This window comes from Panthera onca, chromosome D3 (genome assembly GCF_046562875.1).
Source record: "Panthera onca isolate mPanOnc1 chromosome D3, mPanOnc1 haplotype 2, whole genome shotgun sequence".
In the NCBI taxonomy this organism is placed as follows: domain Eukaryota; kingdom Metazoa; phylum Chordata; class Mammalia; order Carnivora; family Felidae; genus Panthera; species Panthera onca.
The window spans coordinates 67,642,791-67,660,071 of record NC_138350.1 but is presented as its reverse complement, the minus strand read 5'-3'; the positions used below and the strand labels follow the sequence as shown (position 1 = coordinate 67,660,071).

Genomic DNA, 17,281 nt, shown 5'->3' with positions numbered 1-17,281 from the left:
CAGGCAGAGCAATGAGAAGGAAGGAGACTGCCCTGACACCGTTGAGCTGCCATGCCAATCCCAAATACCCACCCGGGCTGGTGGCGAGAGAGAGAGAAATTTCCACCTTGTTTACACCACACTACTGTTTGTACCCTAAATTAATTGAATCACTCATGTCAGTCAGGTCTTTCACCACTGAACCAAGAAGACATTATTTCAATCAGACTCGTGCCTCTCCATCTACTAGGCATACAGCGCCGGAGTGCAAAATGTGGCCTTCCATCCAGGGGGTCTGGCTCAGTCCCACCTTCCCTGCTCACCCCACCTAGGTTCCTTAACTGTGACACCCGAGGTCGGGCCACCCTTTGGACACCTATGTCTCCTGCCCTGAGCATGTCTTGTCCTTTACACTATGTATCTTGTCCTTCTAACTGTATGGTAAGGCCCTTGAAGGCAGAGGCCATGCTTCAGGTGAACCCAGGGCTTAGCACCAAGCCTCTACAAACACCCCCTGGCTGATGAATCTGTAGGAAACCCCTCCACAAACACCCTTGAAGTCTTCCTTGGATCTAAGCAGCTTCACAAAGCGTGGGGTGCAGCCTCCCCAGGACTCAGGCAAAGTAGCCTTCTCTTTCACCACAGCTGATCCCGACAACCCACAAGACACACACCTGAATCCTCAGGTGGCTGAGGCCGTGGTTGTCTCAGTGCCCTGGCTGTTCTTCTGCTTCTCCCCTCCACCCTTCCTCCCTCTGAGATGATCAGATGGAGGGACACTACATGGGGGCGGTGGCAGGGCCGATGGCCCCATGACTTGCAGGAGAGCCCTCCCCAAAAGGCCTCGTCCTCTGGGCACATCAGGGAAGTGAGACAGGTTTGTATTAACCAGACCCCATCTCCACCTTCCTGGGGCTCTTCCTCCACAATGAACCTATGTCTCAGTTCCACCGGCCAAGAAAAAGTCTAACATGAACATTTTACAATTTCTTCTTTAAATTCTGTTGCATTTCATTTTGTCTAACCCTGCCTACCCCAAGCTGACTGCTAAGCTGCTCCCCAAAGGTGGGAATGGGGGTCAGCTTGTGGTGCCAGGGTGCCCAGTCCCACAGGCCCCCAGCCTTGCTCCATCAGCCTGTCGTCTGGCCAACTCCCCACCCACCATCCCCCAGGGGCATGAACCTGGCCATGAAAGGACGGCACAGGATGAGGGAGGCAAGCAGGAGCACGAGCCATTCTCAGCCCCTTTGAATCCTGTTGGGAGTGACGGGAATAAGACCAGAGGGAATCAGTGGCAAAAGGGGGCCCACAAAAGGTGATACGGGGGGGGGGGGGGGGGGAGAAGATTCTGGAAGATTCCAGAACGAGGCACCTACTGACAAAATAACAGAGAGCTAGCTTTTTGGACTCTCATTTATCAGCTGCTTGTGTCCCCCATCCAAGAACTTCAACTGTTCCCTGGAACCCTTTATCTGGTCCTTGAGTCCCCAGATCCAAGCCCACTTCTGCCGCTGAAGGGTTAAGGGAATCTTCATGTAGGAAACCCCAGGGTAACTGGCAAATGGTGCTCCTGATGTGCCAGGCCTTAAGGGCACTTAGGCCTTAGGGATTCAGCAAGGATAACACGGGGTCCCTGACCCAGCGCTGGCAGTCTAGTGACAAGGATAAAAGTCCTCCATAGAAGGACACCTACTACAGTAAGGCAAGGTAAATGGCCAAATGGGGGAAGGGTACAGTGAGAGACCTGGGTTCAAGTCCCAGCTTGGTCAGGTCATTATACCTCCATGGACCTCAGTTACAAAATGGCATGGAGAAGCGAAGGACCCTCAGAGGCCATTGAGTTTCCCGATTGTTATATGAGGAAGCTGAGGATGAAAAGAATTTCTACCAAGTTTGTGGCAGAGCAAAGAGGAGAACCTGGGTCTCGTGCCTCCTCCCCTACCCACAACCCCACCCCAGGGTTCTTGTTAATGGCCTCCTAGCCGAGAAACAATGAAACACACACAAACAACTTATAGCGTGAGAAGGAAGCTATCCCCACACACCATGGTGTAAAAAGCCCTGCCACCTAAGAAAGATCGGAACGGAGGGCACTGACCATCTTCCCTTAGGACAGAATAGAGAGGAGTTGATTTAACCAGTGCCATGGGACAGAAGTCGGACATGAACAAGTGGGTCCAGGGCAATGTGTGAATGAAGCTGCTTTGAAATTCGGAGCAAGTGAATGCAGGAGCCCAGAAAGGCTCCCCATTTATCTGTCTGGACAGACAGAGTGTGAGGCTGGGCTGACGGTTGGGGATGGAGGGCTTTTTGGCCTCTAATCCTATGGTTTCCCATAGGTAGGAATGAGGTATCGGTAAAAACGGCTGGACACCTAGAGGGTACACAGGGCCTGGGGGTCACCAGCACTGCCACTTCGTCCTTCCAGGCCGCATAGCCCACACCTGTGTGGTTACCCCCCAGGGGATCTCACAGGCAAGCAGCAGGGAGGGAAACAGCGGGTTCCAGCCAGGTCCAGCAAGCTGGAGGGCTGGGGCGGGGGGAATGGACCAGGTGCTGACACCTTATCCCCACATTCTGCCCCTCCGGGTCCTCTGCACACCTGGAGCAGAGGCGATCTCAAGTGACCAGCACCATAACTCTAGGGGTTCCCCTGTTTGTGGGATCCATTCCCAGCGCTGGTGTGTGAGCCTCCAAGTTCATTCACGCTGTTACTTATACCATTCCACGTATCACTTATCCACTCTCCTCCCAACGGGCATGCGCTTGTTTGCAGATGCTGACGCAACCATCATCTAGTGATGAAAAAACTCTTACGAGAAAAAAAAAAAAAAATCTTAGGAACCTATGTATTCTGAGGAGGGGGGTGCTTCGCTGTGGGCTGGCGGTTCAGGGAGAACTTTCCGGAGAGCAGACTGTACCCTCCTCTCTCCTGTTTCCTGCTCTCTCCACGTCACCACTTCCCAGGAGAGCCATCACAGGCCAGCCCAGGAACCCAGACACACAAGACACATTACAATCCCCCAAAGGAGCACAGAGCGGGTTCCCTACCTGCTGTGCGGGGGCTCGCCCTCGGGAGAAGGAACAGCTGCTGTCCAGCTGTTCACTGCAGTCCGTTGTCCACTGCAGGGGAGAAAGGGGTGGTCAGTGATGGCTGGACACACAGGCTCGTCCTCACCCTATCCGGGCCCTCCAGGTATGGCCCTGCTCTTCAGCAGTAGGGTCAGGATAAAATCCTGCTTGACCATTTTCAGCGGCGAATCCTTCCCTACCCGCAGGTGCACGCTGGCATCTCCAAATTCCACCTTGCGGTGACCCTCTCTGGTGTATGCTTGGGGCAGGCAAAGCTACTCCCCTTCAGCTAAACTCCCCAGAGTGATCAAGACCCAGCCGAGTTCCAGGGTCAACCACGCATGACACGGGGTAACTGTGTTTTGAACAAGCAGCACCTCATCTGACCGCCCGACCTGGCTTTAGCCATGCCAGCCGTCCACAGTGTCAACGTTAGAGCTGGAGGTGAGGCATATACGTGTGGATCTTCCCAGATACCCAGCTCCAGCCCAGTCCCAGCACTCACCCCTCAAGAGCTCAGAGACCTGGGGTGCCCCAAAGTGTGGTCTGACAACCACTTGCGTGAAATTCCCCAAAACGTGCTGCATGGGGGTCCCTGGGCCCCACCCTCTACCCTCTGAATCAGTTGGGTGAGACTGACCTTCTGCATTTTAACGCCCCTCAAGTCTGAGAGTTCCTGAAACTCATGGGTCTCCCAGGCTTCATTGCGTCATCTATAAAACGGGGCCAGCAAGGCTGGGTGACTGCAGGGTTGAAAGGAAGGACTTCTATAAACTTATAAAAACACTGTCTAGATACGAAGCAGTAGTAACAGTACAGCTTTTCTTCTGTAAGGTGCCATCTAGCTGTATGGTGGTGTGTTTTTTTTTTTTTTTTTTAACGTTTATTTATTTTTGAGACAGAGAGAGACAAAGCATGAACGGGGGAGGGTCAGAGAGAGGGAGACACAGAATCTGAAACAGGCTCCAGGCTCTGAGCTGTCAGCTCAGAGCTCGATGTGGGGCTCGAACTCACGGACCGCGAGATCATGACCTGAGCCGAAGTTGGCCGCTTAACCGACTGAGCCACCCAGGCGCCCCTGTATGGTGGTGTTTTTATTATTGTGCTACACAATAAAACTAGCCTCTTAGGTTAATGTTGAACATTGACCTTGACCGACACCCTGTGTGCTACCTAAAAAGCAGAGGAGCCCGGTATTTCTGTTTGGCACACTTGGTCAAAACTGTGAGTGTGAATGGCTCAAGGCCAGTGCAGTCACGGTTTCGTAAAACCTTAGCCGGCCGTGCCCTCCTGACTGTGGGTCAAGGGCATGGTTACAGCGCTGATGACACAGGCCGGCCCAAGTATACTCTAGGGCAGCGCTATCCAAATGAAATAATACGAGAACTACAAACAGGAGTCTCAGACGTAATTTAAGTGATCTAGCAGCCATATTTTATTTTTTTTAATGTTTATTTATGTTGAGAGAGAGAGAGAGACTGTGTGAGTGAATGCACAAGTGGGGGAGGGGCAGAGAGGGAGAGAGGGAGAGACAGAGAGACAGTGAGAGAGACAGAGAGAGAGAGAGAATCCCAAGCAGTCTCCACGCTGTCAGCATGGAGCCCGATGTAGGCAGGGCTGGATCCCACCGCCATGAGGTCGTGACCTGAGCCGAAATCAAGAGTGGAGTACTTAACTGACTGAGCCACCCAGGTACCCCTCACCTTTTCCTTTTTGAAATATGGCTGCTAGGGACTCAGTTGGTTAAGCCTCTGACTCTTGATCGGCTCAGGTCACGATCTCGAAGTCGTGCCCCATGTTGGGTTCAGTGCTGGGTATGGAACCTGCTTAAGATTCTCTGTCTCTCTCCCTCCCCCTCTGCCCTCTGTCCCTCCCTTTCTCACACTTGTGCTCACGCTCTTTCACTCTCTCTCTCCCAAAAAAAAAAAAAAAATGAAAAAGAAAGGTTAAATTAAATAATATGTTTCATTTACCTCAATACATCCAAAATATGATCACTTCAACAGGTAATTCACATAAAACATTACTAATGAGATTTTTTTTTATATTCTTCTTTCCATACCAAGTTTTTGAAACCTACTTAGAGCACACATCAGATTGGACCAGGCCACATTTCAGGTGCTTCAGACACATGTGACTCATGGCTACCCCTGGATGGCACAGCTCAAGGGAAACGGCAGGGCAGCATTCCTGAGCAAGGGGGTCCTCACGTCCACGTCTGGCTCATCTCTGCTCTGCACCCCAGAGGGGCTGACCCCTGCAGACTGCAATTCCCAGGCTCCTGGGTCAGCTGGCTTCCATCTGGGCTTGGCCCCTGGGAGACAGGAAACGGGGAGAAACCAAGGCGCCTCCCCCCTCTTTCTATGCCTCGGATGGCACTACCAGCAGGGACTCGGGTCTCCTTCATGGCTCCAGACCTCACCAGGTAGGCCTTCTGTGCATGACCCTGACCCCTGGGCTGGCAACACCATCTCCTCCTTTTGTGACTCAGGGCTGGAGGTGGCGTTGGCTTCTTGCCATTGCTGATCTCGGGTTGTTTAGCTTCTCAGCTCTTTTGTCATCTGGGTAACCAACTGCCTGGATTAAATCCTCTCTCTCTGGATACTTGCAGTCGCAAAGCATCTCCTCCCAAGATATTCATTAATTATACTGATTATTAGTGTAAGTATATTATATTTATTAATTAATTATAGGAAGGGAAATGAGGACTCCATCTGATACCACCTTAACCAAGAGATGAAGGGATAACATTGGCCATCACAAAGCACATCACCATCATGGACGCCCCAGCGTGATGTGCTGAAAAGGGCACATCACTTGTGAGCTGTTCTTGCCAACAACGCACAACCTCAATCTCACCGGGAGGAAACATCAGGAAACCCAAACAGATGAGCTTTCTATGCAATAAGTAACCAGTACTCCTCAAGTCAAGGTCATAGAAGACGAGACCCAGGAAGTGTCATGGATTGGAGGAGAATAAGGAGACCTGACAGCTGGATGCAAATTCGGATCTTGGAACAGAAAAAGGACATTCGCGGGAAAACTGGTGAAATCTGTAATAAAATCTCATTATACCAATGTTACGTCCTTAGTTCTCATTATGGGACTATGGTTATAAAAGGTGTTCATATTAGGGTAAGCTGGACAGGTGCATGGGAATACCCAATACTATTTAAAAATTTTTTTTAATGTTTATTTATTTTTAAGAGAGAGAGAGAGAGCAAGAACAAGAGAGGGGCGGAGAGAGAGAGAGACACACACACAGAATCTGAAGCAGGCTCCAGGCTCTGAGCTGTCAGCGCAGAGCCCGACGCGAGGCTCGAACCCACGAACCGCAAGATCATGACCTGAGCTGACGTCGGATGCTTAACCGACTGAGCCACCCAGGCTCCCTGACCCTATACTATTTTTACAGCTCTATCCTAAGTTTAACTAAAATAATTTCAGAATAAGAAGTAATACATATGTGTACATATACACACGTATTTTTGAATAATGCATATACACAAATGCATGTATATATTTGCATAAAATGTTCAAACTACTGTGAAAGTAATCCCTCTCCTTTATATACTTGCAGCGGTTCCTCCTTTCCTGGTCGGGAGCTGGCCAACAGGGTAGGGGATGGCCAAGACATGCAGCGAGACTACTGGCGGGGGAGATCACGCACCCCTCATTCCATCCTGGGACAACCTCGCAGAGAAAGTCTCCCACCCCCCTTTCCAGGTGTCCCAAACGCTTCACCCCCAGCTGCACAGCACTGATGTGACATCCCAGAACAGTGATTCGTGGGTGGGCGCACCTCCTCCTGGGCTCGGCAAGGCAGGGAAGGGAGCCTCCATGCAGGGAGAAGCAAGCAGAGAGAAGGCTGGGGCTTCACCCACTTCCAGATGCAACCTCACCCCTGGCTGGGCTTTCCCAGAGCAGTTCCAAGCTCCTGTGAGATGGCCCTGCTTTGTCAAAGTCATCCTTAACTTAGTATCTGCCAACCAGAAGCATTTCCTGGGTGCTTTCAGTGTGGGACCGGCAACACGCACCTTCCTTCACAGGTGAGGGGAGATGTCCAAGGGAAGACTGTGCCCTTGGCAGGGGGCTGGGGTGGGTGCAGGGAAGGCAAATGGGCAAGTGGGGATTCCCAGAGAAGCGTGAGCCCGGGTGTGGACGCAGGTGGGGGAACACCGGCCAGCGCAGAGGCAGATCTCAGCAAGCATGACTCTCTGGCCAAGGCAGTCAGAGAACTTTTCTGGGTAGACAGGGTCAGAAGAGGGGGAAGCGACCCTAGTAGGGGAGGGCATCATCAGAGCTGTGTTAGGGAAGGCTAACTAGCCCGGGGGGCGGTGGGGTGGGGGAAGTGCAGGGGGAAAGCAGGCGAGGAGGCTAGAGTCCAGCGTTCGGGTTTCCACTGGTAGTCGAGGCTGAGACGGAAATGAAGGGAGTCTGAGAGCATGGTACAGACAGGCAGCAAGCAGAGGGGCTGATCTGTGTGAACGAGAGCAAGATGGTCAAGTCTGCAGAAACCCACCCCAGAGACCCAGGCGGGGCTGGATACAGGCAGGCCCCTGGGCGAAGCTATCGGAGAGGGGACTGTGGTCCCGCTGTGTGCAGCTTTCCTGACCCCTGGGGGAAGAATTAAGTGTGAATACCTACACTTATCCCACAAAGCTGTACCCACTGAGCTTGTGAGGCTCCCACCTCCCACCCCTGACGAAGCAGCAGCCCCAGGGACCTCTTTGCTGCTGCTGTCCGGTGCCCAGTTGGGATGAGGGTTCCTTCCCCGGTCCAAAAGCCCCTTGGGAACTCTCCCTCCTCGACTCCAAAGCTCCTCCCCACCTCTGCTGGGACTGCTCTTAGTCTGCAGCCCCCACCCCCTGTCTCCCCTTCCCCTTTTTGGAGCCATTGTCTAGAAAAGTCTCCAGATATAGACCTTCCCTGAACTTGTCCTTTATCTGTAGATGATTCCAGAATGGAGACAAGGGCCCCCACCTCAAAGCACTCTCATCTGTCCCACCACATGCCTGATTCCAACACTGGAGAGTTTCTCCTTCAAGGTAAACTGGTTTACAGCTAGGAGCAAGTCCTCTGCGGGAAGAGATGGTGTAGTTCTGAAAAGGTCATTGAACATGAAGAGGCAGGAAAAGTGGGAAATTTTTATAAATGGAAACGATGAACGTCGAATTCATGAGTGGTGGCGTAGGGCTTCCACTGTGGCTGCTATAATTCATTTTTTTTAACGTTTATTTATTTTTGAAAGAGAGACAGAGACAGAGACAGAGACAGAGACAGAGACAGAGCACAAGCAGGGGAGGGGAAGAGAGAGAGGGAGACACAGAATCCAAAGCAGGCTCCAGGCTCTGAGCTGTCAGCACAGAGCCCCACGCGGGGTTCGAACCCACGAACCGTGAGGTCATGACCTGAGCCGAAGTCGGACGCTTAACCAAGTGAGCCACCCAGGCGCCCCCTGCTATAATTCATTTCTTACTTTACAAAGCAGAAACACAAATGGCACAGCGTTAAGATGTAATAAACAGGGGAGTACAGATGTTTACTCTATACTTAGAAGAGATGCTTATTCTATTATTCTTTGCTCTTCTCAGCGCATTTCAATTATCTCACAATTCAAAAACAATTAAAATCAATTCTCTGTCATTTGCGCCCCAAAGGGGACAGTATTTTAGGAGCAGACTTGGTGGAAGATGGGGGAACCACTGAGCACAGTGGGGGAGGCTGAGGGTGCTAAACATGAACCACCCCACTTCTCAATGGTACAAAGTCCCCCCAGGGGTTGTACTTCCCGACATCCAAGGAGATTACCAGGCTAGAGCCAAACTGGCAAGTTGACTCGGTACAGGATGAGACAAAGAGATAATCGATAAAACCGCATCCATGAACAAACAGATGTACGAATGGGAATTTAGGCTGTAGATTATATAATGATAAGGATAGCGTTTCAAGGCAGGGGAAAGGAGAGACGATCCGTAAACACCGGGATCGAGACAACTGGAGGAAATTGAGGAAAAATTACGCTGGGTCTGCCCCACGCTATCCATCAACAGCACCTTCCAAGTTGATCAGCCTCCAAGAGACAGGTTTTAAACTACATCAAAATCTAAAACTTCTGTGTGACAAAAGAAATCAAGACCAAGATGAAAGCCAAGTGAGAGACAATTTGCAGCACATACAACGAGAATAATTCGCCAGAATATATAAAGATTTCATTTACATCTAGGCACTGTTCTAAGCCGACTACGTAGAGTAACATTTATTTTTCATGGAGATCTAGGCACGTTCATTATGCCCACATTGCAAATATGGAATCTGAGGCGTAGCATAGCTTGCCCAGAGTGACACAGCCAAAAAGTGGCAGAATGAGTACAGGCATAAGCAGCTTTTAATTCAAAGAGCCAATAAAAATGTTGGATACTAAATGTAATGTGTGATCTTGGATTCGACACTGAACCAGCATTTTTTTTAATTGTAGTAAAATACACAGAACATAAAATTTACCATTTTAACCATGTTTAAGAGTAGAATTCAGCGGCATTAAGCACATTCACATCATTGTGCAACTGTCACCACCATCCACCTCCAGAGTTTTATCATCCTCCCAAACTAAGACTCCGTCCCCATCAAACACTAACTCCCCAGGCCCCTGTCCTCCTAGCTAACCGCCACTTTCCCATTCCGCTTCCATTCTCTGTGGACTTTACTAGTCTAAAGCCTCACAGAAGTGGAATCGTACAGTATTTGTCCTGTTGGATATGGTTTATTTCACTAAGCATGAAGTCCTCAAGATTCATCCAGGTTGTGAATGTCATAGGATTTCCTTTATTTCCTTAAGCTTCAATCCTAGTTCATTGTATGGATAGACCACATTTTGTTGATCTATTCATCTACTGATGGACACTTGGCTATCCACCTTTAGGCTATTGTGAATAATGCTGCTAGGAATACGGGCGTGCAAATAATCTGCTCAAGTCCGTGCTTTCAATTCCTTCGACTATATATCCAGGAGTGGAATTGCTGCATCACATGGTAATTCTATGCTTAATTTTTAAGGAACCTAGAATTTTTTTTTTTTTTTTTTTTTTTTTTTTTTTGGCCACAAAGGGTATAATTGGGAAAACTGGTGAAATAGAAGATTAAATACAGATTAAATAATAATACTGTTTCAATGTTTATTTCCTGTACTATGATTATGTAAGAGAATGTCCTCGTTCTTAGAAAACACACACTGAAGTGTTGAGGAATCAAGGGGAATCTGCAACTTACTCTCAAATAAATCAGAAAAATCTCTTTATAGAATCTCTCCCTCCCTCCCTCTCTGTCTCTTTCTCTCACCCTGAGAGAAGAGAGATAGAAAGCAAATGCTGGAAAATATTAACGATTGGCTATTCCGGGTGAAAGATATACAGGGACTCTTTGTAGTATCACTGTCATTTTTATTTACATCTGAACTTATTTCAAAGTAAAAACTCATTGAAAAAGTCATCTTATCCAGGGCTTTTTAACCAACGGGGTGGCAGGACCACCCAGAGAGCAATTTGAAAGTCACGTGGGAGCCACTACTTTCTTGCAATGCCCAGAAAGGGGACGAGACTTCCTCACGGAGCTCAGGCATGGGACAGCCAGCAGCAGAATCCCACTGGCCTAAAGACTGAGCTTCTCAAAGCCAGGAGCAAGTTCAACCGCTTCCTTTACGCTGGGCACACGGGCTCACTGACCAGGAGGGGAAAAAGAAGAAGGCGAGGTGGGGGCACACGCTGGCTGAGAGCCCATTCTCCATCCACGTGATGCTCCAGAAAAGCCTTGTGTGTAAGGGGAAGGAGGTGCTGTCTGAGACCTGAGATTCGAGAGAGGAAGAAAGCCTTTTTTGGTCCTATCTTAAAAAAAAAGAAAAAAAAATCCCCAACTTTTGTGTTGTAGAGGCAGCATAATGTAGTGATTAGGAGCTTGAGTTCTTGAGGCAGTGAATCTTGAGTTCCTATTCCCGCTCTATCAGTTACTCTATGACCTTGGATGAGCCACTTTATTCCTAAGACGCAACTCCCCCACCTGTAATAACTAACAGAAACTAGCAACGGTAGGGGGGTTAAGTGTGTGGCAACCGGAGTTAGACCACCCGGTTCAAACCTCAGACTGACCACACACTTCCTGTGTGACCTTGGGCAGCTTATGCAACTTCTCTGTGCCTCAGTTTCTCCCCCGCCCCCTAAGCAGGCAACAATAACAATACCTTCACGGAATTGTTGTGAAGAGTAAATGAGTTAACTTGGACAGGCTTCAGTGTCCTTTGTTAGCTCCTGCTGGTCTCTTTAGACTCCTAGAGCTCAATGCTGGACCCTCTTCTCTAAGCCCCTTCACTCTCGGCTCAAAATGCCATCCATATGCTACTACTGACAGACGTTTAAGTCTCCGGGTCATTCTTTTCCTCTGAACGCCGCCTTTCCACATCTCCCTGCTTCATCAGCACGGAGACATTAATGCTACGTTAAACCTTGCACGTCCCAAAACTGAACTCTCGAGCTTTGTGCCCCAAAGCTACTCCTCCAGGGTTTCCCGCATCTCAGGTCTGCAAAGTCTATCCCTCCATCTGCTCAGGCTAAAATCTTCAGGGCTGTGCAGTAGAAAATCCTATTATTCGGGCACCATGATAGGAATCGTTGTCAGGTAAGGTGTCGGACTCTTGATTTTGGCTCAGGTCATGATCTCACGGTCCATGAGTTCAAGCCCCCCATCGTGTTCTTCACTGACAGCACGGAGCCTGCTTGGGATTCTCTCTCTCTCTGCCTCTCCCCCTGCTGGTGCTTTCTCTCTCTCTCTCTCAAAATAAATAAATCAACTTAAAAAAAAAAAAAAGAAAATCACGTTATCTGTACCTTTAAAGTATAACAAGTATCTGACCACTTCTTAGCACCTGCACGGTGATCCCACCGCCCCAAGTCACTATCACCTTTTGCCTGGACCAACCACATGACTTCCTGGTCCCCCCGCCTCCTTTTCTGACCCCTCCCCTTGCCATAGCTTATTCTCCACACAGCATCCCGAGTGATCCTATTTAACCAGTCACATCATGCCCAACCTCTGCTCAAAACCCTCTAGCGTCTGCCCAGTGTCTCTAGAGAAAAGGCCAGAGTCCTCCGTGGGGAGGAAAAGGCCCTCCAGATCTGGCTCTTCTAGGACCCTCCCCCTTGCTCACTTTGCTCCAGCCAGATCCGTCCACAGGCTGTTCCTCCAAGCAGGGCACCCTCCCCCACCAGCGCTGTGCCATCACATTCCCTCTGCCTGCAACACTGCTTCCCAGGCGGGCTCATTCTCTCACCTTCTTCAAATCTTTGCCCAAAAGTCTAAGTGAGCCACCGGGGAAGCCCAGCACCACCCCGTCTCCTGCCCCACTCAGGTGTCTGCCTTCTGTCTTTCCTCACTTGAAAAGAAGGGCTAGGGGTTGGGGTCAAGGATTATGGTCCATTCTGTTCTTGAGTTTCTCCCCAGAACCTAGACCAGGGCTTGAACGAACAAATGTTAGCTCTAATTATACTTCACTATTTAGCCGACAGTGACTGGCAGAAAAAGAGCAGGTTGAAATGATGATACTTTAGGCTGAACCGCCAAATGACGTTTAGGAGATCATGCTAACTAAACAAGTAAGCTAAAAATTATATGTATGCTAGAAGTTCAATTTCATAAAAGGTATATAAAGGAAAAAATAATACATAAAAATGACATTAGATTTTGTCGTAAAGTTATGGTGGGCTTCTTCGTCTATTTTCTGATTATCTCTATTTTTCCAGTTGTTGCTTTAAAAGTAAAATATAGGGGCGCCTGGGTGGCTCAGTCGGTTGAGCGTCCGACTTCGGCTCAGGTCACGATCTCATAGCTTGTGAGTTCGAGCCCCGCGTCAGACTCTGTGCTGACAGCTCAGAGCCTGGAGCCTGCTTCGGATTCTGTGCCTCCCTCTCTCTCTGCCCCAACCCACTCGCATTCTGTCTCTGTCTCTCTCAAAAATAAATAAACATAAAAAAAAAAAAAAGTAAAATGTAATTGTAGGGGTGGCTCAGTTGGGTAAGCGTCTTACTTGGGCTCAGGTCATGACCTCACAGTTTGGTTTGAGGGTTTGGGCCCTGCATCGGGCTCTCTGCTGTCAGCGCAGAGCCCGCTTCGGATTCTCTGTCCCCCCCCACCCCACCCCTCTCCCACAGAAGCTCGCTCTTTCTCTCTCTCTCTCAAAAATAAATCAACATGAACAAATATTAAAAGTAAAGTAAAATTTTTAACTTCCTAAGAAATGACTGGTAATCAGACTGAAGAGCAACCTCACTAGAAATTAAGAAAATGCAAATTAAGATGCCAAAAGATGATTTGTCCCAATACGCTGGTGGTGGTGTGAAAACAGAACATTGTAGAAAACAATTTGGCAACAGCTATTAAACTTGATTCTTCTTCTCAGCATCTACCCACATAAACACTTTCATATGCGCATGTTCGATAATACTCACGGACGTCTCTAACGTCTCCAGGGGAAAATTGAGAAGTTAACCTGAATTCCCATCAATAGGTGATTGTTAAAGTATGGGACATCCATACTGTGGACTACTGTATAGCCGTTAAACAGAACAGAGCAGATGTAGAAGGGCTCGTAGAACCCCTAAGGCATACAGCGAGGTGAAAGATGTAGGTTACTGACCAACATATTCACTGGCTATGACTTATGACTTTGAAATAATGTATTTCTATAAGCTGCGTGTGTGTGTGTGTGTGTGTGTGTGTGTGTGTGTTGGCAAAAGCATTAAAAAAAGGTGATGAAGTTAACTCATTCATCAGGCACTGAAATGAGGTGGTAGCTAAGGGAGACTTTGTTGCTAATATTAGAATTCTTGTGTACCATGAGAACGTCCGCGTATAGTACTTGTGTAATTAGAAATAAATCGCGTCGCTAATTAAATGAGTCCCCCATGCACAAACATCCCACGATGTCCCTCAAACTCACTTCTTCAGTTAAGCTTTGCATGGGTGGTCCACCATTGAGTGCTTCCTCCTATGAGTAAAGAGGGCACGGGAGAGGATTCAAAGGGCAGGAGGGAATGAAGGAATGGGATAAAAGGGGGATGACGGAACAGCGCACGGGGAAGGCAGAATGAAGGAAAAACACGAAGAGAAAGAGAAGGAAAACCACCGTGAGTGAGAGATGCCACACCAGTCTGAGTATCTGCATCCCACTCTTTACACCTGCACGGTTGCCTCGCTCTTGGTAAGGACACTTCGCATTTCACACAAAACCCAGGACCTCCAAGTGCCTGACGACATCAAAAAGGACTGTTAAGAAGTTATTTCCACCCTCACTCGTTCTTCAATTGACCTGTTAACAGAATTTATTGGAAATACGCTTTCATTCAATGTATCTGCTCTTTACAACGTCTCTACATTCTATCCATCCAACGGTGGAGCTCAAGGCAGGTGGCCATGGAAGGGTGGGGAAGGGAGACAGACATGTCCCACCCATGGTCATGGCTGTCAGCCTCATCAGGGCTTCAGAGTCAAGTGGGGGCTTATAAGAAGGCCAATGTCCAAGCCCCTCCTCATTCAACTGAACTTTAGGTGGGGCTTGTACATCAATATTTGTCCAAGCTCCTGGTGTGATTAAAACTGCTTTGAAGCTTTATGATGGTCCACTAGACCGTCCACTAACTTCAGGAAGTGCCAAACATTTCCCACTTAGTAACATCCCAATCTCTTCCACAAAAGGGTAATGGTAGGGTCACCTGGGTGGCTCAGTCGGTTAAGTGTCCGACTTCGGCTCAGGTCACGATCTCGCGGTTCGTGAGTTCGAGCCCCGCGTCGGGCTCTGTGCCGACAGCTCGGAGCCTGGAGCCTGCTTCAGATTCTGTGCCTCCCTCTCTGTTTGGCCCTTCCCCTCTCGAGCTCTGTCTCTCTCTCTCTCTCTCTCTCAATCTCTCTCAAAAATAAACATTAAAAAAAATTAAAAAAAACCGGCTAATGGTCAATGAGATTTAGACTCCTAATACTCATTCCATAGGGGAAGCAGATCTTAATCACCCAACAGCCTGTTAGTGACAGCCTGCACCAGCAGGAAACCAGAAGTGGGTAGGGAAGCTACCACCAAACAGTGTGGTTTGGTCACTTCCCACCTCTGTACCCCAATCTTCTCTCCTGCAGAATAGGATTATAATCCTCCCTTCTCCCAAGGACAGAGTGAGGACAACTTCCAGGATGTGCCTTTGTGGACTTGGAATCCACTGGAGGGCAGACACTCCTGAAATGTGTATATGGTAGTTGGGGGGGAGGGCATGTGATTTTAAATATGGTATCCCAAAAGTGCTGGGAAACTTAGAACAAACATTCTCTTGGCTATGCATGTAAAGAAAAGGAAGCTTACTGGCCCTATCTATGTCTCTCTCTCTTTCTCTCTTTCCATTCATTCATCCTTCCTTCTTTCCATCCATCCATCCATCCATCCATCCATCCATCCATCCATGCATCCATCCTTCTCCCTAGTTGTTGCTAAAGAAGGTGTGGGGAAAGGGGTGCCTGGGTGGCTCAGTCGGTTAAGCATCTGACTTCGGCTCAGGTCATGATCTCATGGCTTATGAGTCTGAGCCCTGCATCGGGCTCTGTGCTAACAGCTCAGAGCCTGGAGCCTGCTTTGGATTCTGTGTCTCCCTCTCTCTCTGTCCTTCCCCTGCTCATGCTCTGTCTCTCTCAAAAATAAATAAACATTAAAAAATTTTTTAAAAAGAAGGGGTGGGGAGAACACAACTGTACAAGCATCATGAGGTATTTTCTTCTGTCAACCGTCATCTCTCAGATCTTAAAAAAATGATCTCACCAACTGAAAAGCAACATGATTCTCTATTCTCTCAAGTTTTCTCAAGGTTTCCAAGATTCTTAACAATTTTCCTCTTCCAGAAACATCAAAATACCACTTCAGACAGGCCGATGGAGACATTCTGAGGGTTTTTTTTTTTGGGGGGGGGGGTTGGCTTCCATTTAAAATAGTCATCAGGTTAAATAAAAACAAGCAAAAGTGCTCTAGCAGAAAGACTTCCCACAAAGTTGTGTCAACAGAGACTTTATTTTTTTTTTTAAAGAAGCGTGTTATATAAACACATCTAACCCCAGCCTTACTTAGAGTTGTCCACAGCTGCCCCTTCCTCTGGAGTCTGCACCCCAGCTGTCTTTGTGGGTGTACGGGAGCAGGTTTGGTGGGAGTGGGATTAAAATGTCCCTCCTTGGCCAGCGCCTCACAAGCAGATCCCAGGACCCTGCCAGGTTTTGCATTCTTGCAGGGAACATCAGAGAACACAAAGCTTAAGGAATGCATCAGATGTTACAAGTGGCCGTGTTTTCCACGCTGCTTCACAACAAACATCTGTTTCAAAGCCCCTGCAGATGTGGACCTCCAGGCATGGTCAGTCCCGACCTATCCCCTATGCCCTGAGTGAGGGCACGTCTCTATTTGCTCTATATCTTGAGAGCTCAGCCATCACCACAGGGAGGTCAGAGACAGCAGGAGGGCCCCTCCTCCCAGAATTCTCTCCCCAGTGGCTGCTCTGGGAACAGGAATTCTACCATTTTGTAAAGTATTCCTCTGGGGTGAAGCTTCACGGCATCCTCGGACCCTCCACCTGTAAAAGCCTATTTCACGTTGGAGGAGCCTTCGAAGGATGTCGTGCCACAGGTGCCAAAGGTCACCCTGGGTGTGCACAGTGTGGGAGGCAGGCCAGCCCCGCGCCCCGTCCACAGGGCCTGCTGCTGGGGAAGTCCACTCTGGGATGCTTCCGGGAGTATGCACGAGTCGGTTCACCTAATTCTGCCCCTTCCCGCACTGCACGACCCAAAGACGTTCATTTCCCTTGGAAATTTTCCAGTCTAGTCAGACCTCCCTGCCCCTTCCATTCCAGGTTATGATATTGTTGACTGTACATCAAACGTGATTGAAAACTGACGCATCATCAGACAAGACACTTCCTCCTCGCAGTCACCTATGGACCCCCAGGTCACTCACCCCCACCTCAGTCCCTGTTCTTCTTGAAGACTTTGCTCCTGGATCACTGCCGCCTTCTCCGGCACCTGCCTTTCTTGGTGACGCTGATGTCAGTCACCGTGGTTCCCGTGCCCTGCCATCGGTTCCACCGCCCCTCCCTTCCTGATGTCTCCTCTGCCCAAGTACTCCGATGCTCGTGCCCAGACTTTCGGTGCCAACTCCTGCACTTCC

The 17,281-nt window shown here is 49.0% G+C and overlaps 1 protein-coding gene across 10 annotated transcripts in view; it reads right to left on the bottom strand.

Moving 5' to 3' along the window:
• CTIF (cap binding complex dependent translation initiation factor) overlaps positions 1-17,281 on the bottom strand; it is a 292,923-nt gene that overhangs the window by 197,891 nt on the left and 77,751 nt on the right. For 7 of the 10 annotated variants that reach the window (XM_078435265.2, XM_078435261.2, XM_078435259.2 and 4 more), the window contains 2 exons: positions 14,036-14,083; positions 3,031-3,102 (listed from right to left, as the gene is read on the bottom strand). The exons of 1 other annotated variant lie outside the window; for it this stretch is intronic. In XM_078435265.2, the coding sequence (XP_078291391.1) occupies positions 3,031-3,102; positions 14,036-14,083 (120 nt within the window). The remainder of the gene's footprint in view (positions 1-3,030; positions 3,103-14,035; positions 14,084-17,281) is intronic. 2 more of the 10 variants (XM_060613796.3, XM_060613801.3) reach the window with 1 other exon arrangement.